The following is a 24,045-nucleotide window of genomic DNA, read 5'->3' as shown; positions in this document are numbered from 1 at the left end:
AAGGAGTAGGGAGAGGAGGGGTGTGCAGCTGCAGAATATCCGCCTAAGTGGTTTAGCGAAACAAAACTAGAGGGGAAAAATCTAATTGGCTGACAACAGATATCACAACGGTGACATCACTCCAGAAGGAATGACCTAGTGTATAAAAACGTGTAGATCCTAAAGCTGGAGGACGCTACCGATTGTAATCTACAGCCGTTTAAAGCATTTAGAGTGAGGATAAACTTTTGGTAACAGTTTTTTTTTCTTCATATTTAAATGCATATATTTTTGGCTAAAAACAATTTTTGTATTTGCGTTTTATTAAAAATTTGGTAGTGGTTTGCAGAAGGGGTTAACTGAGAATTTGCATCACTCTGCTCTCAGATTACAAAGAAAAAACCTGGTGACAGGTTCCCTTTAATAGAGAGAACCCTGATCCCAACCATTTAACTTTTATGAAAGAGGGATCGATAGCGATCGAGGCATCACAAAGGGGTGAGGCTCCTTTTGCTTTCGATCGTCAAGATGAAAGTTCCATAAACTGTATCGACTGGGCGTGAACTGTGAAGATGCCAGTACCACTCACCTTTAGACTGGGGTGCGGGGTGATTTGGCCATGAAGATCTTCTTGGCTCATAGGCTAAATCTGTAAAAGGGTATATTTATAATTTTACAAATCTACTACCCAAAAGGATCCATCAACCTCTAAAATCGAAAAGTTAGCCCCTATACACAGTAATTTGGTGTCATTTGAAGCTCGTGGGCTCCAACGCAAAATCTCTAGCAGGGATCCCAACCATCATAGTAGGTGTTTAATGGTAATAATGTTTTCAAATGGGCCAAAGGGGACTTTTTGGGCCCCTTAGGCTCCAGGGCTTGGGTGCGATTGCAACCCCTGCTCCTATTATAATTACACCCCGGCCCATACAACACATTAATACCCACTCCCCCGATTATTGTGATCTCTGGTGATTATTAACAACTGAGTAGAAATATATTGGCCAAAAAATGAAGCCTGTACCCTACACTACTGTAATATCAATGGAAATGTCCAGTAAAGATCAAAAATAAGGGTTTGCCAACAATTTGTGCCTTGAGTCAATCATAAAGGACAATGAGACCCAGGTATAGAAAAATTAAAAGAAAACAAAATTGTCCATTTTTCAATTTTTCATTCTTTCAGGTCTCCTGATGTATATTAACAGAAACATAAAAAAATAATATATTTGTGTATAATATATATAATTTTGTATAATATAAAATGCAATAAATACCTGGCCTGTTTGTGATTCTTTGAGTTGCTTCTGGGTAAACAGATGTGTTTGGAAATATAAAACTTGCACCTCCTAAAGGAAACAATACTAAAATGAGCCACTCGCCTTCTTAAAGGTTCAAGTAAATGACTTTACATGAGTTAAAGGGAGTTTCTTCTCCCCAACTGACAGTATAAACTAAGCCCTTGAGCTTGTAGGGGATATCCCCCCTAATAAAATGGCACCTTTAGTAATCTTTGCCTCCTTTGTAAAGAAACTGAATTTTAATCAAATATTCTAATTACAGCGTTGGGTGCACCCTCAGTGTGACCAAGATGCTCTATGCACTGCTCTGCATACTGGATTTTCATGCCCCGCCTACCTCACTTGTGATTGGCTCTGGCTTGCCTGAAACAAGAGCTGACTGCAGAGAAGGCTCAGACAAGCCAATCACCAGCGAGGGGCGTGGGAGATGCCAAGCCAGTAGGCAGCACGCTGTACTGAAACTTTGTCACACCCAGGGTGCACCATAGCTGGTTACAATTCATTTTTGGCAGAAGGGAGACAGCTATTAAAGCACTAAAAGTTCGATTTTTATAGGGGCTATATCTCCTACCCCGATTTACTTACACGAGTTGGAAAAATTATTTCTGGTCTAATAACTGGGTCAAGTCTGCATTTCTATTTATCTACTAATCGTGCAAACAAACAGTAGCATCCATGAAATTAGAATAATGCCAATCCAACAGTACCAATATTAAGTGCTAAATGGGGTACATACTTCCTAAACCAGCGTGGTGTATGTGGATCTGTATACCTCCATGCCTCCTTTCCCCAATAGGTAGAACAAATTAGGATGTATCCAGGCACTTTGGGCATCGCAAAAAAACTCCTTTAATTGGGGGTTTTCTGGGATTTCAATTTTGATGACCCAATAGGGAGCAAATTTATTTGCAGGACTCTGATCAGTTGATCCTCCAGAGCCCTGTGATCATCCATTTACTTGCTGGCACTCTTCTGATCAGTAGAATCAAAGCGACGTCATGCTGCAATGATGACTTTGCGCCTGGCCTACAATTTAGAAGAGGCGTTGGCCATTCCAGCAGACACAATGCAGTTGGCAGTGGTTCTATGCGGTGGTTACGGACTACTGACCAGGGTCCTATAAATGGATTCACTCTACTCTGCAGCCTATCCTCTAGATAGGTCAATAATATCCGATCAATGGGGGTCCTACTTCCAGTATCTCCTCCGATCAGGTGATTGAAGGGGATGTAGCAAACTAGAAAAGGCACAGCTCCATACATAGTATAGTGGTCAGGAATGGTACTGCAAGGTCTCGTGCTGTTTTGGTCTGGGAAATACATTTTTAGTATGGATTCTCTCTTAAAATTAGGATAAAATTATAACGAATTCATGACATTGGAAATGCGACAGAAGAGCTGGACAATATAGATTTGATAACCCAACTCGCAGATCTATCAATGTATTTATTACCTGTGTTTCTAGCATGCATTAATTGTGGCGAGTTTTGTAAGGCCTTATCAACATCATCTGAAGTCAAATGTGGAAGAGGAGCTGCAAAACAAAACAAAGCAACACCAAATTGAAAAAAAAAAAAGAAAAATGAAGAGGTCCTTAAAGAAAACCTGTCACCAGGTCAAAAGTGGCCAGATATTGCTCTTATTTTAATCCTACTGCTCCCCTGAATACGAGTCCATAGATATGGGAATTTTTATTTAGTGGTAATTTTTAAGAATTTTACAAGAGGGCGTGACTAACAGGTTAATTATGCGGACACGCCCTTGAGCATCCTGTGAGACACGCCTCCGAGCTTCCTGTAATCCACACACCCTTGTAAAAGACCTTAAAAATTAGCCCTAAATAAAAAAGCCTGTATTTCTGGAACCGTACTGCAGAGTTAAAAAAAGAAAATATTCCGGGGAGCAGCAGGAACAAAAAAATAAATGCAAAAACTGGAAACTTTTGACCAGGTGATCATCAGGATCTCTTTAAGCTAAAAAAAAAGTTTAGGATCTTTTTTTAGGAACATTTTTTGAGAGTAAAACATTACTATATAATAATTAACATAGTTTGAAATCTGAAAATATTTTACCTGTACATAAAATATTTTATAGAGAAGAGTCTTATATAATATCTAAAAAGGTTCAAATTTGCAATAATAATAATAATAGTATTAATAATCAAATATATAACTTTTTTTACAAAGCTTTTTTTTCCCGCACCTTTTTTTCCATTTTTTTATTCTCTTTTTATCTATACTTCCGTTTTTCTCGTATTTGTAATTATTTTATCAAATATTATAGATTATTATGATTGATTTTCTGGCCAGCCAAACATTATTTAAACCCCTTTAAAAAACGTCCAGATTTTCATTTATCCATAATATTACCATTGAAAATTCTTTAAAAAATGTTTTAGAAAAAAACGATTGTTATATTTTTGGGGCTTATGTGCACTACCTTAGTAAAATTTTCGATAAACTGTACTTTGCATAAAGCCTTAAAGGGTTAAATCTGTCACCAGATTTCACAATTTAATGAATGAATTGAAATTAATGTCTTACAGCTGATGAGGCCGGTGTAATTACTATAAAAAAAAATCGCTGTAAGAATGGTTGTACATGCGTATTCCTGATATTAAAGTGAGCATTTTATGAGTCCAGCTGGAGCCAGTGCTGGACTCCTAAAATGCTAATTTTAACGTTAGGCAGGAAAACTTTCAAATATGATCCTACAGCCACACTGAGAATGATTTTCAGTGTAATTACACCAGCTTCATCAGGTCTAAGAGATCTATTTAACTGTGTGAGCAGATTGTATTGTCAGATCCCCTTTAATGCAGCACCCATATTAATCTGTGGACCCCACTGCACCATGGGCGTAATGAGACTGGGCCTGTGCGGGAGGGGGACCCGGCCGACATCAGCAGCTATTTTAGCTGGATATGTGTCTGTGGACGTGTATCAAACTAAAATGTATTGTGGAGCAGAGACCCGTCAGCTCCCTGCACTGCAATACATGCGGCCGGCAGCTGACGTCAACGTGCAAGTCACCGGGGGCACATGGCAGCTGGCAGGCTGAAGTCCGTTCCCGGCTTCTGTGCAGGCTGCGCAAGGGGATGCCACATGGCTCAAGAGCAGGGGAAGATGAGTAGAATCTTTTTTTTTAAATTTGTTGGAGGAGAGTCACAAACTAGGGACATTATTACTGGAAGGGGCCGAAGATGGGATACATTATACCAGGATGAGGGTCGTAGTTTACAGGAAGGGGCCCAGTATGGAGGACATTATACCAGGATGGGTGACATATATAACTGGAAGGGGCCCAGGATGGGGGAAATTATTATAGTAAGGGGGCAGGAGGGAGAACATTATTATAGTAAGAGGTCAGGATGGAGGACATTATTATAGTAAGGGAGCAGGATGGAGAACATTATTATAGTAAAGGGCCAGGAAGGGGGACCTATTATCAGGAAGGGGCCAAGATGGGGGACATTATAACAGGAAGGGGCCAGGATGGAGGACATTACTATAGGAAGGGGCCAGGATGGAGAACATTATAACAGGAAGGGGCCAGGATGGAGGACATTACTATAGGAAGGGGCCAGGATGGAGAACATTATAACAGGAAGGGGCCAGGATGGAGGACATTACTATAGGAATGGGCCAGAATGGAGGACATTATAACAGGAAGGGGCCAAGATGGGGGATATTATTAGAGGAAAGGGTCACAGGATAGAGGACATTGTTACACGAGAGGGCAAACACATATGTCTTCACAGGATCTAGAATTCTACCGGGGCCCATTGGACTCTAGTTACGCCACTGCACTTCACATGTACTGTACCTTCCAATATCCTTTGAAGGCCACCTAAGTTTTTGTCTATTGGATTTCATCTGAATATAATAGACAATGATATGTGAGAATGTCGTCACGGTGCTGCATATAGCGATACTTGGACTCCGGCTTTAGGGTATAGCTTTGCTTTGTGCATAGTGTCTAAATCAGAATTGTACATCTTTAATGTTTTGAATAGACTATTATTAATTATTGCTTGGGCTTTAATAATAATTAAAAAAAAAAACAATAAATCATCTGTGTCCTCTGTAAAAAACGTAAAAATAAATTAAAATCACAAAATGTTCTTTCTTGGTTTTTTTTGCCTAAAAATTGTTTTGTTCAAGTTCCTAAATTATATTGTTTCCATTTTTTTAGATTATTATTTTTGATTTTAGTTGTTTGGTATATGCATTGATTTTTGTATGCAGATCCTCAACCATTTAATAGTACAGACATAAAATAAAAAAAAAAACAATGACCCTTATGATTATTTATAAAAATTGACAATTCAAAAAAAGGCTCAAAAAGATTAAAGATAAATTAAGGGAGTTATCTAAAGAAGACAACCTCTGCCCATCTGCTCAATTAGTGAATATGGACATCTTAAAGAGGGAACCCGGCCTTGGACCCTTTTCTCTGAGCCAGAATGGAGCTTGACTGGCCATAGCTTCCTCTGCAAGATCATATGTTTGCTTGGGGTACCATGAAAGAGATCCAAGGAAATCGGTCGATCACACTGGGGACACTGAAAAAGGGTTGAACTTGTCTATGATTAGATAACCCTTTAAGAATTAATAAATTATAAATAATTAGTGCTTTGTTTACAATTTCATTCAGGAGTTCCAAAAAGATTTCTATCAAGCTTTTCAATATTTTGGCAATAACAGTAGTGAAGTCTGTAGAGCCAAACCCTTTGTCCAAGATATCTGAACACCAATGAAATCAGTAAGAGGGTCAACGAGGTCCGCCAATATTGGTTTTGATGTTGGAAAATGGATCCATCACAGCACTTATGGCTCCAACATAAACAGAAACTGTGATGCTAGTGGGAAGACATACTACGTGTGCCATGTTCAAAATGGCTTCCAGTAACAGAGCCATGGTAGATCCAATTTCAAGCAAATCCTCTTAATCTCATTGACTTATAATGATGTTCATCAAGTTTCCGACAGGTTCCTATCATCACTGACAGCAAGAACAGTAATGGAGGTTTGACTTATCTTGAGAAAACCCAATGGAACAAGAACATTAATGTCAACAAAGCACAAAAGGAAAACAAAAATGTGAACACTGAAGATAATGAAGAATAGCAGTCATTGGATAGAATATGATATCATACTTTCTCTGAGGTAGTGAAGATGAGACAGGAGGATCTCTGCATTGTAGCATGACGTGAGTCTTTGAAAGTCTTCTTTGGTCATTTTGCACAGTTCTTTCCCGTCAATGTTTTGGAAAAGCATCACGTCAACGTCTGGGAGTCCATATTCTTTGATTGCCCATTCCAGCCACTGTCGGACATGCTCTGTGCTCCACAAGGTGGGGTCTACAAAGGGACACAGACAAATAAAAATCTTAATTTACGTTGCCATGCTTTATGGACACATTTTTTTCTGCATCTAGGTCTTTCTTTTTTGTCTGTAGAGTGATCTAGATCATTAGTGAACCTCAAGTTGGGTTTGACGTGTGAATCCGACAAGTCAATGATCTAATGTTGTCTTGAAGTGGTGGGTTAGTCCACCATATTTTTTTTTTCTTAATTTTTCTTTATTTACCTTATACGTCAAAACCTCAATATCATGACTTTGAGAAGATGATTCTTTGAGAGGACTACCCTTCTAGAGGACTGTTTTGATTGTAGTTTTGGGTTATTGCTTCTAAAAAGTTTTACGGTCATTTTTTACCCACAATTATAAGAAATGAAAAGACCTTATAGACTTCCCACCTCCCAGCTACTGATGAGCATTTTGTCATTTTGTAAATTCAAACGTAAGTTCAACCTGTGTCCAAAGTTGCACAGGACCACCCTACTGATAAAGGAGTTGCCCATGAAAAAAAATATTCTTATTAAAAGGGCTCAGTCTGGTAGATAAAAAACAAAACAAAATAAAAAACTATGACATCATGAAGCCATGACCTTCAGCCTGTTTGTAAATAATTCGCTCAGGCCTTTAGGCCTGGCCTTTCAGCACCAGTTAGGCCTGGCCTTTCAGCACCAGTGATAACGAGGACTAGATAGGTGACTTGGCATGGCAGGGAAGAGAACGTTAAAGTGAGTATATACATTTTTTAACATTTTGATGGGCATTTATGGTTCAGAAAAATTGGCATCCAGCTGTAGCCATCTCGCGGAATCCGTGTGGAAGCAAATTATAAAAAAAATTCCACATTTTGGCAAATGTGGATTTTTGTAATTCCAATCGAATTTATTCACTTACCTCTAGTCACATGCCATTCATAGCATCAGGGGCTACCAGTAGACAAAACAGACAGAGCTTTTGGAATAATTTAGGGCTTGGGTGTGCCTACAGCTTTTGCCCCGTCTATAGTTACACCCCTGATTAGAACAATGTTCCCTGATACAGCCAATTGAGTATTTTTGAAGCTGTAGATCTGTCGCCAAAGTTTCAGAATTTTTGGACTCCAGATCATATTAAAAGTGGTGCCTCTCTAGGATATCTACTACATCTGTTGCAGGGAGTCCTGTTTTTTAAGAGATTTGCATTTACCTTCTAAGAGCACCGACATTTGCTATAACACATTTCATTCTACCTTTTCATAAACTTCTAAAGGTCATCAACGTATATTATATAACTATTTGAAGAACCAAAAAAATAAAGACTTCTTATATTATTTCAACCTCCTTGAACTTCAAGATGAAGCTATTTACGGTTTGGACTAACTTCCCGGCTGCCACGGTTCATAATATTTCTTTTGCAGCCCTGTAATGATTAGTACTACGTATTTACACAGTCTAGAAACTTTAAAGACAATCTGCACAATTAGCTATTCAGGAAAATATGTGCTTGGCTTTGCCACTGATCCAGCCCTTTGCTGAGCAAGCACATCCAGGCAGTGAAAGGAAGAAATGTAAAAACACCTGGATGTGGGACAGCTGCCTCGATTTCGCCCCCAAAAATTCAGGACCATTCATCAAGAATTTTCATTAGAAAATAAATATTTCCAAGCTGCTGTTGAAAACCTCGAAGAGAACAGGAGATCTGGAAGGGCCGCGAGCTGAATTCATTCTCTTTTGTGGCGCACAATTAACCTTTATGATAATTAATGGAACGCTTGCTGGCTCAAATAGACTATACGAAAAGTCCAGCCAAATAAAAAAACGGCCATAGTCAACGCCCATTCGGTATGAATCCAAAAAGACTGGAGGTATTATGAATACACCATGAGCTCTTCCTGCCAAAGTGTCTGCAGATCTGCTGAACAACAATCAATTCCAAAAATATTTGTTACCGTCGAGTCTATGAGCTCAATGTTTTTAACAAGAAGGAGGGATTGGTGATATGAAGGGCACGCTTCATAGTATTTTCGGCTTATGATTACAAGAAATATCTTTGAACTCAGAAGGGGAATTCAGGATTAAATTGATGACCACTGCGATAATTCGAAAGATTCGCGAAGTTGCTCTTATGATAGTGAAGTGTGGTGATCAAATGACAGCCATGGTTGTATGTCAACTGTAGAGGAAATGACAACTGGTATGTGACTTGAAGTTTCTACGACCAACACTCAAAGTGTCCCACCCAAGCTACACTACAGCACGCCGATACAGTTAAGCTCTACAATAGAGCAGGGAGACATGATCTCCCTGAACCATCGCTCTCAGCCATGGCAGGATGATGCAATGACCGAGTGTTATCACAGGGCTAGCGGAACGCACCTAATGAAAGTTTATATTTTACTAGGATAGATGCGTTCACAGCCCGGGGTCCACCGTGCAGGAGAACCTGCTGCTAGTAAATAGCGGAACTAATAGCAGTGTAAGCTAACTCTGTTACTTCACAGAGCAGCCGTGAACACAAAGCGCTGCGCCCTGTTAGACTCCATAGAGGCACAGGCTAACTGTCTAACAAGAGCAGTCAGTGGTCTTGCACGCACACAAAACTCCTCGCCGGAGGTGCCAGCATTCTAGGGGCTTATTTCGGCCAGGTCCCTGAACACACAAGCATACGAACTCCTCGCCGGAGGTGCCAGCATTCTAGGGGCTTATTTCAGCCGGGTCCCTGAACACACACATACAAGACCACACTGGCGCAAAGTACATAAATGAAAGCAATACTAGCGCATGGCCATGCGGCCATGCGAGCCTTATATAGCTACAGCAAGTAAAACACCTTCCCAGAAGGACCAATGAGAAGCTGCCATACCTGAGCATGTGACCCTAAATCTCCACTGAGAGATCTTGCCCTGGGCATGCTCAGTGTGTGCCAAGCAGGACTTAGTCCTAGCACCTACAGGACCTTCCTGAAAGGACCAATGGACTCAGCTGCAGCATCTGACCATGTGACCCTCGATCTCTACCGAGAGATCCCACCCAGGGCATGCCCAGAACGAGAATAGCAGGACTTAGTCCCAGAAGTGTCTGCTCGCCGCTGCCCAGCACTGACTTCAATAGCCGAAGCAGGAGAAGCAGCAGTAACTCTTTGTACAGAGTGGGACTGAGCAAGACACTGGGACCGACGTCTCCGCTGAGCAAGTTCCACTGCGGCAGGAGAAGAATGGGAGACCACAGCGGAGGTGGCCCGAGACTCCCCCTGTGCAGAGGCGGGAACTCGACCCCTAACACCGAGTCACCGTCGTACACACAGGAATGTCAGAATCCTAGCCTGGTGACGTCATTGTGTCATGTCAGGACTCTGGTTAGAGGCCCCCTCAGATGTTTCACCAGCCCTGATCTGAACCCCCAGCAACGCCTCTGCCTCTAACTTTTCCTTTGCGATAATTTACAAGAGGAAACAGTTAAATTCTAAGAAAGAAAACCAGTTATGAGAGCAGAGGGTGGACAACTTGATTTGAAGCAAGATTCTCAATCGTTTGGGAGACCCTACGTAGACCATCAGATGATTACATATAGTCCATTCATAATCTGAATACTCTAGGATGTTTAGAATATTTTTTGGGTTGTGTGAAAATGGTCAACGTCTTTGATCAAGTCTTTAAAAGTATTAGTCACTTGCTTTGGGTCTAGCTGTCCAGTCTATACTCAGTATTAAAGATCTACATAGTTTTTGATACTCCTCCAAATTTATGTACCACCCATGACATCCAAATTCCAAGAAGAAAAAGTGAAGATGAAACAGGCAACTTCTAAGAAAGAAAACAAGTCATGAGAGCAAAAGGTGGACAACTTCAGGGATATTTGAAGCAGGTTTGTCAGGTATTCGGGAGACCCCATGTGGACCATCAGATGATTATAGATGGTCCATCCATAACATGAACACTGTAAAATGTCAAGAATAATTTTTAGATTTTGTGCAACCGGTCAATGTCTTTGATCAGTCCTAAAAAGTGTTGATCATTTGCTTCAGTTCTAAATCTCCAATCCACAGTCAGTATTGGTGGAGCCACCTCGAGATCTACATCATTTATGTACCGTCTGGAGCTCTCATTTAACCAAAATTCTCTATAAAGCACAGACTGTGATTTCAGCCAAAGAGATAAAACACACTATAGCTTGGAGGATCACAGATTTCGGGAGTTGCAATAATCAGAGTTTCATTTGATATGGCTCTTGAGATAGGGGTGGGTTGAAAAACTTTCCGTCAACGCAACTGTAGCAATGTTGAGGCAGAATAAGACTCAACAAAAATGGTTGTGGGTAAAACAAGTAGTAGAAGAGATACTGTATTGATTTTTCTTTCAGACCCCACCTTTTACCAAAGCCTCTTCCTCACCATGTGAGCAGCTAACAGTGAAGATATTGAACATCTCAATGCAGGTTTTTGGTGGATTCAACAAGGAAATAAAGAGTATTTCCATCCAAAATGTCTACTTTAGGTTGAGAGACTCTACTTTTGTCGAAAAGCAAAGATGACCTAAATAATTTTTCCAAGGAGACTTACCAGCTGGCACAATCACTCTACGTTCATTGGTTGTCATATTGGGGGGTGGTATGTGTTTTTCTTCTATGTAGCTGCCGTAGTTGATTCCCATAGGCTCTGATCCGCTGCCCATTTTGCCTCCTTTTGCCATACTGCAGTCATCTGGGGAATTCCTAGAAATAAAGACCGGAATGCTTTTAGACTTTTTAGGAAATGGAAAATAACAGAACATTTTATAAAGGTCATACCAATTTTTAGTCTACATAAAATGTTTTAGAGAAAAATGAGAACTATAAATCTCTAGTCTCCAGATCACTCGTGGTGCCCTGTGGAGGACCTTATAGTGACGTCCAGGGTATATTGTACCATACAATGCCCATATAATTCAATCCCATCACATACAAATAAATATGCCATACAGTGTCCATAGTTTTGAATTACACAGTGTACAAGTAAACATACCATATAGTGCCTGGGAACAGTACTACCACCACCACATAGTGCACAAATAATAAAATCATACAATATGAAAATAAGCCAAATTCTGAACCTGATTACCAAAACCATACAGTGCTTGAGAATAGTACCATCCCTGTACAGTACCTAAATTATTCAGTCATACAAATTCCGTCTAGAAATAAACATGCCATACAGTGCCAGATAAAACCACCGTACACTGCTCAACTAATTCAATCATACAGTGTCCAAAAAACAAGCCTGAGAACAGCACAACAGCCATATGGGGCAGAAATAGTTCAGTCATATACTACATAAATAAACATGACAGACAGTACCTGAGAACAATACCACCGCCATATAGTGTACAAAGAAGTCAATAAGACAGGGCAGCAGTATACATGGCACAGAGCAGTGGCCAACGTGAATTCTATAGTTTACAATTATACATGCCATATAGGCCTGATTTTCACAACCAAACAGTAGCTAAATGATTCAGTCCCATAGTGTACAAATAAACATGTCATACAGTAACTGAGAACAGTGACACCGCCATATAGTGCAGAAATAATTCAATCATACAGTGTAATAATAAACCTGACATAGTGCCCATATTATTAATTACTACAGTGTATAAACAATGATACCACAGAGCCCTGATTATACCACCAAACAGTGCTTATAAAATAATGCCGTATGATGTCTATATTACACTGAACCCCTGAGGATAGTCTTGCCTAAAGTGTCAGCCAAAAACTTGAAAAACATCCAAAGAATGTGTGGGCACGTGAAAAGAAATTATGTACGGACCAATGTGCAGAGGCGTTATATGGCATCTTTAAATCTATGTTTAACCTCTTAAGGACCGGATTATTATTATTTATTTCTATAGCACCATTGATTCCATGGTGCTGTACATGAGAAGGGGTTACATACAAGTTACAGATATCACTTACAGTAAACAAACTAACAATGACAGACTGGTACAGAGGGGAGAAGACCCTGCCCTTGCGGGATTACATTCTGCAGGATTATGGGGAAGGAGACAGTAGGTTGGGGGTTGCAGGAGCGCAGGTGTTGGTGAGGCGGTAGCTCCGGTAGTGGTGAGGCGGCAGCGGGGTCAGTGCAGGCTGTAGGCTTTCCTGAAGAGATGAGTTTCAGGTTCCGTCTGAAGGATCTGAATGTGGCTGATAGTCGGACGTGTTGGGGCACAGAATTCCAGAGGATGGAGGATATTCAGGAGAAGTCTTGGAGGCGATTGGATGAGGAGCGAATAAGTGTGGAGGAGAGAAGGAGGTCTTGGGAGGTCCGGAGATTACGTGAGGGAAGATATCGGGAGATTAGTTCAGAGATATATGGAGGACACAGGTTATGGATGGCTTTGTAGGTCAGTATTAGTAATTTGAACTGGATACGCTGAGGGAATGGGAGCCAGTGAAGAGATTTGCAGAGGGGGGAAGCGGAGGAGTAGCGAGGAGAGAGATGAATTAGTCGGGCAGCAGAGTTAAGGATGGATTGGAGAGGTGCAAGGGTGTTAGCAGGGAGGCCACAGAAAAGGATGTTACAGTAGTCAAGGCGGGAGATGATGAGGGCATGCACATCTAATTTAGCCTTAATGGCCAAATGGCTTTTTAGTTTTTTTTTTTAATTCCACGAGATATAATTGTTTTGACTTTTTTTGTCAACGTTGCTGTATAATGGCTTGTCTTTTTATTGCAGGGATGAGTTATATTTGTCAGTAGCACCATTTTTCGGTATATATAATCTAGTAGCTAACTTTTATTTACTGTTTATGGAAAGAAATAAAAAAAACACAAAAAACCCAGCAATTTTGCTATAGTTTTTTTACATTTTAAATTTCGCCCTTTTCATTTTCTTCACGAATAAACTTGATTCTGTAAGTCAAGTCAGCACACTATGGCGATATTAAGTTTATTAATTTGTATTCTTGTTTTATGACTTTATGTTACTATTACAGTTGTAATAGTAACAATTGGTTGCCCGCAATTGCCCTGCGGGGAGCCATTGGAGTGACAGAGAGAGCGATCTCACTTTGTCAAACTCCTTACATGCTGCGGTCTCTATTTACTGCAGCGTGTTATGGGGTTAATGGAGCAAAACACCGCAAACACTAAGTACTGGCTGCTGTGTCCGCACCAGCAGCTGAGAATGAGCTCTATTAAACAGTAGCAGCCCTGGGATCACAAGTTTTGGGGTGAAACTTCACCTCCTCCACACATTCTAATGGAAAGTGGAATGTGGAAGTGGCTAATCACCCATTTTTAGGAGGAGAGGAGAGAACTTACAAAGAGCGTCTCTAGTACTGGAGGACCCGGCAGTGAGAACCATGTAATACTTCATTTCTCCTGCGGAGGAGCTGTTGGAAAATAATACATTTACTGCCAGAATCTAAACAGATTACAGATGAGCTATGTGCAAGTTTCTCTGTACTGCAGTTGCAGATTCAATAGTTTACAGATTGTCCTCATGCAACCTATTCCTGGGGTTTGGATGTGGGACAAAATGTGACTTAACATGTAATTTTTGGGACTATGAATAGCATAAACCCCCTAAATTTAAAAAAAGCCATAGCTGTCATACCATGAATTACCAGTAGATGGTGACTGTTATTTGGTTAGGATTTAGACTCCTGTCAAGTAAATCCATAAGATTTGTCTCCACTTCCTCACGATCCAAATTCAATACATTGTCCAGACATGTTAGGAAAAAAAAAACTCCTACTGGCTGCAACCCACAGTGCAACCACCGGGTGGCAACATAGAGACGCATATGGCATAAACATCTCCCAGCAGAGTATCTTCCTGCTATGGTGGTGCAGCCAATCTAAACAAGCAGAGATGCAGTGTAAAGCATGGGGGAGCAACATCCCAAAAAACTCCAAACTAATATCAGACCAATAACATCATGAATGACACCAAGTTAATAAACAAAAAAGCTGTAATGTTATGAAAGATGGAATAAGTCATATTACTACATGATGAATGAACCATCATTGTCAGATCGGGGAGACTTGCCTCTCACTTTCCCATAGAAAAATATTTTCTTTTGGTATATATTTTTTTTTTACCTTACTTTAGACAAAGTTGACTGGCACGTACTGGCCACCACATCAAATCCACAGCGACTGCCAAGAACGGGCACGTAGCTGCGCTCTCTGCTAAATAAACCAAGATCAAAGGATGAAAACATTTTTTCTCCCGCCGCCGCCGCCTCTTTCCTCGCCAGCGCTGATGTTACAGCTGAGGAGTAACTAGACATCATAAATGCTGCTGAGTCGATGAAAATCGTAACTTTTGATAGGGGACGTAGAATAAAAAAAATATATAAAAAGTCTTTAAGGTGTTTATCAAAAATGCGAAATCCGTTTTTCAATATCTTAATTCTAGGCTGAGATCTGATCATTTAATATTACAAAACTTTAAAACTTCTATAGTGCTTTAACCCTTTAAAATGAATCTGTCAACGGGATTGTACCCCCCAAACTCTTGATATCCCCGTGTAGCTCTTTCAAAGACAAGTCCAGCAATACCTTCACATGGCCTGTCTGTTTCTCCCTTACTGAGAAATCAGTGTTTGTATGATATGCAAATGAGGCTGAAGAGCTATGATAGATTTGAAGCCTCTGTCACTCCACCTCTATTCACAACCAAGCGATGCGTCCTTCTGCTTGGCTGGCAGTCTCTATACTGTGGGACTTCAGGTGAAAGAGCCATCAAGTCAAGCTGGAGGGTGCAGTGCTGGGTGAGGAATAGAGCTGGAGTGACAGAGGCTTCAGATCTATCATAGCTCATCAGCCTCGCTTGCATCTAATAAAAACGCTGATTTCTCAGTAATGGAGGAACAGACCGGCCATGTAAAGGTATTGCTGAACTTGTCTTTGAAAGGGCTACATGTGCAAATACATTGTTTGGGGGGGGGGGGGTGAAAGCCTTTTGATAAATTTCCTTTAACCCCTTAACCCCCAAGGGTGGTTTGCATGTTAATGACCGGGCCAATTTTTACAATTCTGACCACTGTCCCTTTATGAGGTTATAACTCTGGAAAGCTTCAACGGATCCTGGTGATTCTGATATTGTTTTCTCGTGACATATTGTACTTCATGATAGTGGTATAATTTCTTTGATATTACCTGTGTTTATTTGTGAAAAAAACGGAAATTTGGCAAAAATGTTGAAAATTTTCCAACTTTGAATTTTTATGCCCTTAAATCACAAAGATATGTCACACAAAATACTTAATAAGTAACATTTCCCACATGTCTACTTTACATCAGCACAATTTTGGAACAACATTTTTTTTTGTTAGGGAGTTATAAGGGTTAAAAGTTTTTAGGGACCACATCACATTTGAAGTCACTTTGAGGGGTCTATATGATAGAAAATACCCAAGTGTGACACCATTCTAAAAACTGCACATCACAAGGTACTCAAAACCACATTCAAGAAGTTTATTAACCCTTCAGGTGTTTCACAGGAATTTTTGGAATGTTTAAAAAAACACCAAAAATTTACTTCATCTCCAATTTGTTTTATTTTACCAAGGGTAACAGGAGAAATTGTACCCCAAAATTTGTTGTACAATTTGTCCTGAGTACGCTGATATCCCATATGTGGGGGTAAACCACTGTTTGGGCGCATGGCAGAGCTTGGAAGGGAAGGAGCGCCGTTTGACTTTTCAATGCAAAACTGACTGGAATTGAGATAGGACGCCATGTTGCATTTGGAGAGCCCCTGATGTGCCTAAACATTGAAACCCCCCCACAAGTGACACCATTTTGGAAAGTAGACCCCCTAAGGAACTTATCTAGATGTGTGGTGAGCACTTTGACCCACCGAGTGCTTCACAGAAGTTTATAATGCAGAGCCGTAAAAATAAAAAATCATATTTTTTCACAAAAATGATATTTCGACCCCAATTTTTATTTTCCCAAGGGTAAAAAAAGAAATTTGACCCCAAAAGTTGTTGTGCAATTTGTTCTGAGTACATTGATACCCCATATGTGGGGGTAAACCACTGTTTGGGCGCATGGCAGAGCTCGGAAGGGAAGGAGCACCATTTGACTTTTCAATGGAAAATTGACTGGAATTGAGATGGGATGCCATGTTGCGTTTGGAGAGCCCCTGATATGCCTAAACATTGAAACTTCCCACAAGTTACATCATTTTGGAAAGTAGACCCCCTAATGAACTTATCTATATGTGTGGTGAGCACTTTGACCCACCGAGTGCTTCACAGAAGTTTATAATGCAGAGCCGTAAAAATAAAAAATCATATTTTTTCACAAAAATGATATTTCGACCCCAATTTTTATTTTCCCAAGGGTAAAAAAAGAAATTTGACCCCAAAAGTTGTTGTGCAATTTGTTCTGACCCTAACTTTAGCCCCAACCCTAACCCTAACTTTAGCCCCAAACCTAACCCTAACTTTAGCCCCAATCCTAACCCTAACTTTAGCCCCAACCCTAACTGTAGCCCCAACCCTAACTTTAGCCCCAACCCTAACCCTAACTTTAGCCCCAACCCTACCCTAACTTTAGCTCCAACCCTAACCCTAAGTTTAGCCCCAACCCTAACCCTAACTGTAGCCCCAACCCTAACTGTAGCCCCAACCCTAACTGTAGCCCTAACCCTAACTTTAGCCCCAACCCAAACTTTAGCCCCAACCCTAACCCTAACTTTAGCCCCAACCCTAACCCTAAGTTTAGCCCCAACCCTAACTCTAACTGTAGCCCCAACCCTAACTGTAGACCTAACCCTAACTTTAGCCCCAACCCTAACTTTAGCCCCAACCCTAACCCTAACTTTAGCCCCAACCCCAACCCTAACTTTAGCCCCAACCCTAACCCTAACTTTAGCCTCAACCCTAACCCTAACTTTAGCCCCAACCCTAACCCTAATGGGAAAATGGAAATAAATACATTTTTAAAATTTTATTATTTTTCCCTAACTAAGGGGGTGATGAAGGGGGGTTTGATTTACTTTTATAGTGGGTTTTTTAGCAGATTTTTATGATTGGCAGTCGTCATACAGTAAAAGACCCTTTTTATTGCAAAAAATAGTTTTTGCATTACCACATTTTGAGAGCTATAATTTTTCAATATTTTGGTCCACAGAGTCATGTGAGGTCTTGTTTTTTGTGGAACGAGTTGACGTTTTTATTGGTACCATTTTCGGGCCCGTGACATTTTTTGATCGCTTTTTATTCCGATTTTTGTGAGGCAGTATGACCAAAAACCAGCTATTCATGAATTTCTTTGGGGGGGAGGCATTTATACCGTTCCACGTGTGGAAAAATTGATTAAACACTTTTATTCTTTGGGTCAGTACGATTACAGTGATACCTCATTTATATCTTTTTTTATGTTTTGGCGGTTTTATACGATAACTATTTTATATAAAAAATAATTATTTTTACATCGCTTTATTCTGAGGACTATAACTTTTTTATTTTTTTGCTGACAATGCTGTATGGCAGCTCGTTTTTTGCGGGACAAGATGATGTTTTCAGCGGTACCATGGCTATTTATATCCGTCTTTTTGATCGCGTGTTATTCCACTTTTTGTTCGGCGGTATGATAATAAAGCCTTGCTTTTTGCCTCGTTTTTTTTTTACGGTGTTCACTCAAGGGGTTAACTAGTGGGACAGTTTTATAGGTCGGGTCGTTACGGACGCGGCGATACTAAATATGTGTACTTTTATTGTTTTTTTTTTAATTTAGATAAAGAAATGTATTTATTGGAACAATATATACATATATTTTTTTACTTTGTCCCAGGGGGGACATCACTGTATAGTGACAGATCGCTGATCTGACACTTTGCTGTGCACTGTGTCAGATCAGCGATCTGAGAGGCACTGCAGGGAGGCTTGCTCTGAGCAGGCGCTTGAGAGACACCTCACTGCAGGACCCGGCAGGCCCCCCACGGCCATTTTGGATCCTGGGTCTACAGGGAGGAGGAGGTAGGAGACCCTCGGAGCAATGCAATCACATCGCGTTGCTCTGAGGGTCTCAGGGAAGTACGCAGAGAACCCCCTCACTGCGAGATGCTTCCCTATACCGCTGGAACGCTGCAATCATGTTTGATCACTGTGTTCGGGGGTTAATGTGCCGGGAGCGGTCCGTGACTGCTCCTGACACATTGTGCCGGATGTCAGCTGTAATAATCAGCTGACACCCGGCGGCGATCGGCCGCGCTCCCCCCGTTGATCGCTCTGGACGTACTATCCCGTCACTGGGAATTAAGTCCCAGGTCACCTCGGCGGGATAGTACGTCATATGGGATAAAGGGGTTAAGGACCCAAGGGACAATTTTTTCCGTGCTTTCATTTTTCGACTAATTGTTTTCAAGAGCCATAACTTTTTACATGTTTCTGTTGAAGGCTTCTTTTGATGTAGGACAAGTTGTAGTTTTGAATGACACCATTCTTTTACCATACAATGCACAGAAAAATAGGAAAAAAAATAAATGAGATGAAATTGTGAAAAAACTAAATTCCGCCATAGTTTTTTTTTGGAGGGTTTTCATTGGTCAATAAAACTAATGTGGTAACACGATTCTCCTGTTCAGTACAATTATGGCGATACCAAACTTATGCGGTTTGTTGGGGGGTGATTTTAGAGGGTAAAAATAAAATAATGAAACTTCTAAACAAAAATTGTATTTTGTTGCTGTTTTTTGAGACCCGTTGTTTTTTTACGCGTTGACTCGAGCTTACCGTACATTTCTATGGACACTATTATAATAATGCTTTATGTTATGTTATTTTATTTAGGGAATTGTGTTAACTGATAAGCAGCATTTTGGGTGCTTCAATTCTGTTTTTCTTGTTCTGATAGACGGTTTAAATACTTTTATATTTTGATAGATTGGACTTTATTGGAGGTGACGATGCCAATTTTTTTTTTTTTAAGTAGAAGAGGGGCTGATGTAAAATGTTGTATTTTGTTACATGTTTTTATATTTTTTAAACATTTCTTTTTAATTTTTACTTTATTTGTTAATCCTCCTAAGGGACTTGTGTTCATTCGATATATTATACTATATACTGCAGCACTCTAGTATTGTAGTACTCTATGTAGAGAAATTGTGGTTCTCCTACAAAGCCCAGCCATGGGCTGAACTTTAAAGGAGGACTAAGTTGGCAGTCACAAGGACCTTCAGCAGTTCTCTGGCTGTCATGATAATCCATGATTGCGTTGTGGGAGGGAGAGTGTAATAGGAGTGTCAGTGATTGACAGCAGCAACTAAATGGTGAACAGCAGAGATCAAACCACAGCTTGGAGACAGGTGTCGGCTGTGTAACAACTTCCTTCCCCTAACAAAAAACTAAAATTTAAATTTTAACATCTCTTCCTTTGTAGAGATTCTTTGCCATATTTAAAGGCAAAGTGTTGCGTCTTACCTGGAACCGTTAATCTGGTTGGGATTACACTCCATCTTGATGGTGACTCTGGATGGTGGTTGTGTGAGCCAGTCTTGCTGCGGAACACGTGGACTCATCTTTGAAGTTTGCCCATAATCACTGGAGGATGAAGCAGTCATCTCCGCCTTGGTGAGGTGGGGCGTTCCGTAGGCGCACTCAAATAATGATTGATCTTCACTTACCACTGATAACGCTTCCTGTAAACAAAGAAGGGAAATCCAGAAGATCCATCAGATTTATGTTCTACAGAAAGAACCAGAGATGTCTTCTGATAAAGATAAGAAAACTCCAATTGTTCTCCTGTATTTATCAGAAACTAAAGGTTAGGGCAGATGCGTGATAACATGATGGGAAATAACATATATATATATATACATATATATATATATATATACACACTGTATATATACAGTATATATTTACTGTAGTGTGCAATGCTTCATGTTACCTGTAGGGGTGCTCAGGTAGACTGAACACTTGCTTTCCCCTGGATGCAATAGCTGATCTGATAGATGGGGGTCCAGTAGTGGGACAGCCCTTTGCCTTCATCAATTCTTCTAGGTACTTATGCTTGCACACAGTTTTTGAAGAAACTCGGCAGGGAGGTTATTCCAAATATCTTGGAGAAGTAACCACAGACGTTCTGTGTATGAGGCTTGGTCAAATCCTTCTGTCTCTTCATGTACTCTCAAACAAACTCAATGATGATGAAATCAGAGCTCTGTGGGGCCAGATCAGGGCCATCGGACAGTTCTGGCAAATGCCAGAAGGGCCGGTGCCAGTAGTGGGCTGCTGCACGCCGTCTATGACGCCGGTACAGTTGAATGCAATGATGGAGGAGAGAGCATCTGCTGATGCTCCCTCTCCCATCATTCCCTGCTCTGCCTCTGACACTGCGGGTGCGCATGCACTCACTGTGTCCCAGGCAGTGCAGCGGCAGCCGCCGAGACAGGAGCAGGGAGCAACGTGGGCACGAGGAGAGGTGAGGAGTGTGTTTTTTTTTACTGGACTGCGGGGCCATTCTCGGGGGGAGAGGAGAGATGCGGGCTGTGCTGTATACTACTATGTGGGCAGTGCTATATACTACTGTGTGGGCTGTGCTGTATACTACTATGTGTGCTGTGCTATATACTACTGTGTAGGCTGTGCTGTATACTACTATGTGGGCTGTGCTATATACTACTGTGTGGGCAGTGCTGTATACTACTATGTGGGCTGTGCTATATACTACTGTGTGGGCTGTGCTGTATACTACTATGTGTGCTGTGCTATATACTACTGTGTGGGCTGTGCTGTATACTACTATGTGGGCTGTGCTATATACTACTGTGTGGGCAGTGCTATATACTACTACATGGGCTGTGCTGTATACTACTATGTGGGCTGTGCTATATACTACTATGTGGGCTGTGCTATATACTACTATGTGGGCTGTGCTGTATACTACTATGTGGGCTGTGCTATATACTACTATGTGGGCTGTGCTATATACTACTGTGTGGGCAATGCTATATACTACTATGTAGGCTGTGCTATATACTATTACGTGGGCTGTGTTATATACTACTATGTGGGCTGTGATGTATACTACTATGTGGGCTGTGCTATATACTGCTATGTTGGCTGTGCTGTATACACTATGTGGGCTGAGCTGTATACTACTATGTATGCTGTGCTATATACTACTATGTGGGCTGTGCTATATACTACTATGTGGGCTGTGCTGTATACTACTATGTGGGCTGTGCTATATACTACTATGTGCTATGTGGGCAGTGCTATATACTACTATGTGATCTGTGCTATATACTACTGTGTGGGCAGTGCTATATACTACTATGTGGGCTGTGCTATATACTACTATATGGGCTGTGTTATATACTACTATGTGGGCTGTGCTGTATACTACTACGTGGGCTGTGCTGTATACTACTATGTGGGCTGTGCTATATACTACTATGTGGGCTGTGCTATATATGACTATGTGGGCTGTGCTGTATACTACTATGGAGGCTGTGCTATATACTACTATGTGGGCTGTGCTATATACTACTATGTGATCTGTGCTATATACTACTGTGTGGGCAGTGCTATATACTACTATGTGGGCTGTGCTATATACTACTATATGGGCTGTGTTATATACTACTATGTGGGCTGTGCTATATACTACTATGTGGGCTGTGCTATATACGACTATGTGGGCTGTGCTGTATACTACTATGGAGGCTGTGCTATATACTACTATGTGGGCTGTGCTATATACTACTATGTGGGCTGTGTTATCTGCTATGCGGGTTGTGCTATATGTTATGTGGGTTGTGCTATATACTATGCAGGTTGAGCTATATACTATGTGGATTGTGCTATATACTATGCGGGCTTTGCTATATACTATGCGGGTTGTGCTATATACTATGCGGGCTTTGCTATATACTATGGGGGTATATTATATTCTATGGGGAGGCCGTGTTATATACTATGTGGCTGTGTTATATACTATTGTGGGGATATATTATATTCTATGGGGGAGGCTGTGTTATATACTATGTGGGGTATATTATATTCTATGGGGGAGGCTGTGTTATATACTATGGGGGGCTGCATTATATTCTATGGGGGCTACATTGTATATTATGGGGAGGTGGGCTGTATTATATTCTATGGGGGGCTGTATTAGATTTTATGAGGGATGATTGCATCATACTCTTTGATGGGGCTGCATTATATTCTGTGGGGAGGTGGGCTGTATTATATTCTATTCGGGGCTACATTATATTCTATGGGGGGCAGTACTACATTTATATTCTTTGAGGGGTGATTGCATCATACTCTATGAGGGGGCTGCATTAAAATATGAGGGGGGCTGCATTATATTCTATGGGGTGGCTGCATTATACTCTGTGGTTGCCGCATTATATTCTGTAGGGTGGTGGCTACATTATACTATATGTGGGCTGCATTATACTGTATTGAGGACTATGGGGAATACGTTATACTATATGAAGAACTATGGGGTGCATTATACTATGGGAAGTGAATTGTACTACATGGATGACTATGGCGGTGCATTATACTATATGGAGCACTATGAGGACTGTATTATGCTATATGGAGGACTATGAGGAGTGTATTATACTATATGGAGGTCTGAGCAGTGTATTTTAATATATGGAGTACTATAAGGGGTGTATTATACTATATGAAGGACTGTGGTGCACATTATAATATATGGAGGACTATGGGGCGTATTTTACTAAACAAGTAAAATGCTGCATATTCAGATTGTTTTTGCTGGAAAAAAAATCATTGTTCTCAGCAGCACATCGCCGGTGTAAACTGTAGATGTGCTGCTGATAATATGATCCTGTATGGGGATCTGATAGTGATCTGTTAGTGATTGTTCTGTCCCATCATTATTCCTCAGCTGGTGGAAAGAGGCCAGGAAACAAGTGTTGAACAACTTCAGTATTGTCGATCACACTCATTTAGCGGCCTGAGATCAGCACTTGTAAGTACAACTGAAATGCTTTTGTGTGATGTGCAATATGTTAGCATTTGGGGCCCCACTTTGCCTAAAATCGGCCCTGCCTACAAGTGTACAAAGATATTTTACAGTCACCATGTGACAAGTGGGCCTGTGTAACTTCAAATGCCATTGCTGAATTTCAGTCCCAGTCCGGCCCTGGGCCAGATCATCACCTCCAGGACTTTGTGTGTTTTTTTTCACTCTGAAGATAGTTATTAGTAACATTGGCTGTATGTTTCCTGCTGCAGAATAAATTTTGGAGCTAATAGACATCTCCACCACGGTATTACATGATGTATAAGTATCTTTTTATACTTATCAGCATTGAGGACACTGAGCAATGTTGAGGACCTTAGAAGCAGTGGTTGACAAAGAAAATTTAGTGCAGCAGATGAAAGACACATCATGCATGCTTTCCTTCAAAATTGGAAGATGTCCAGCAGTGCCATCAACTCAGAACT

At 40.8% G+C, this 24,045-nt stretch overlaps 1 protein-coding gene across 5 annotated transcripts in view; it reads right to left on the bottom strand.

Annotated features, from left to right (window-relative positions):
- ERG (ETS transcription factor ERG) overlaps positions 1-24,045 on the bottom strand; it is a 325,494-nt gene that overhangs the window by 7,205 nt on the left and 294,244 nt on the right. For 3 of the 5 annotated variants that reach the window (XM_077278929.1, XM_077278930.1, XM_077278928.1), the window contains 6 exons: positions 20,035-20,252; positions 11,176-11,327; positions 6,438-6,641; positions 2,733-2,813; positions 1,257-1,328; positions 569-628 (listed from right to left, as the gene is read on the bottom strand). In XM_077278929.1, coding sequence (XP_077135044.1) covers positions 569-628; positions 1,257-1,328; positions 2,733-2,813; positions 6,438-6,641; positions 11,176-11,327; positions 20,035-20,252 — 787 coding nt within the window. The remainder of the gene's footprint in view (positions 1-568; positions 629-1,256; positions 1,329-2,732; positions 2,814-6,437; positions 6,642-11,175; positions 11,328-20,034; positions 20,253-24,045) is intronic. The other 2 variants (XM_077278931.1, XM_077278932.1) reach the window with 2 other exon arrangements.

This window comes from Ranitomeya variabilis, assembly GCF_051348905.1.
Source record: "Ranitomeya variabilis isolate aRanVar5 chromosome 1 unlocalized genomic scaffold, aRanVar5.hap1 SUPER_1_unloc_1, whole genome shotgun sequence".
Lineage (NCBI taxonomy): Eukaryota > Metazoa > Chordata > Amphibia > Anura > Dendrobatidae > Ranitomeya > Ranitomeya variabilis.
The sequence above is the reverse complement of the archived record's forward strand: the minus strand, read 5'-3'. Positions and strand labels throughout refer to the sequence as shown.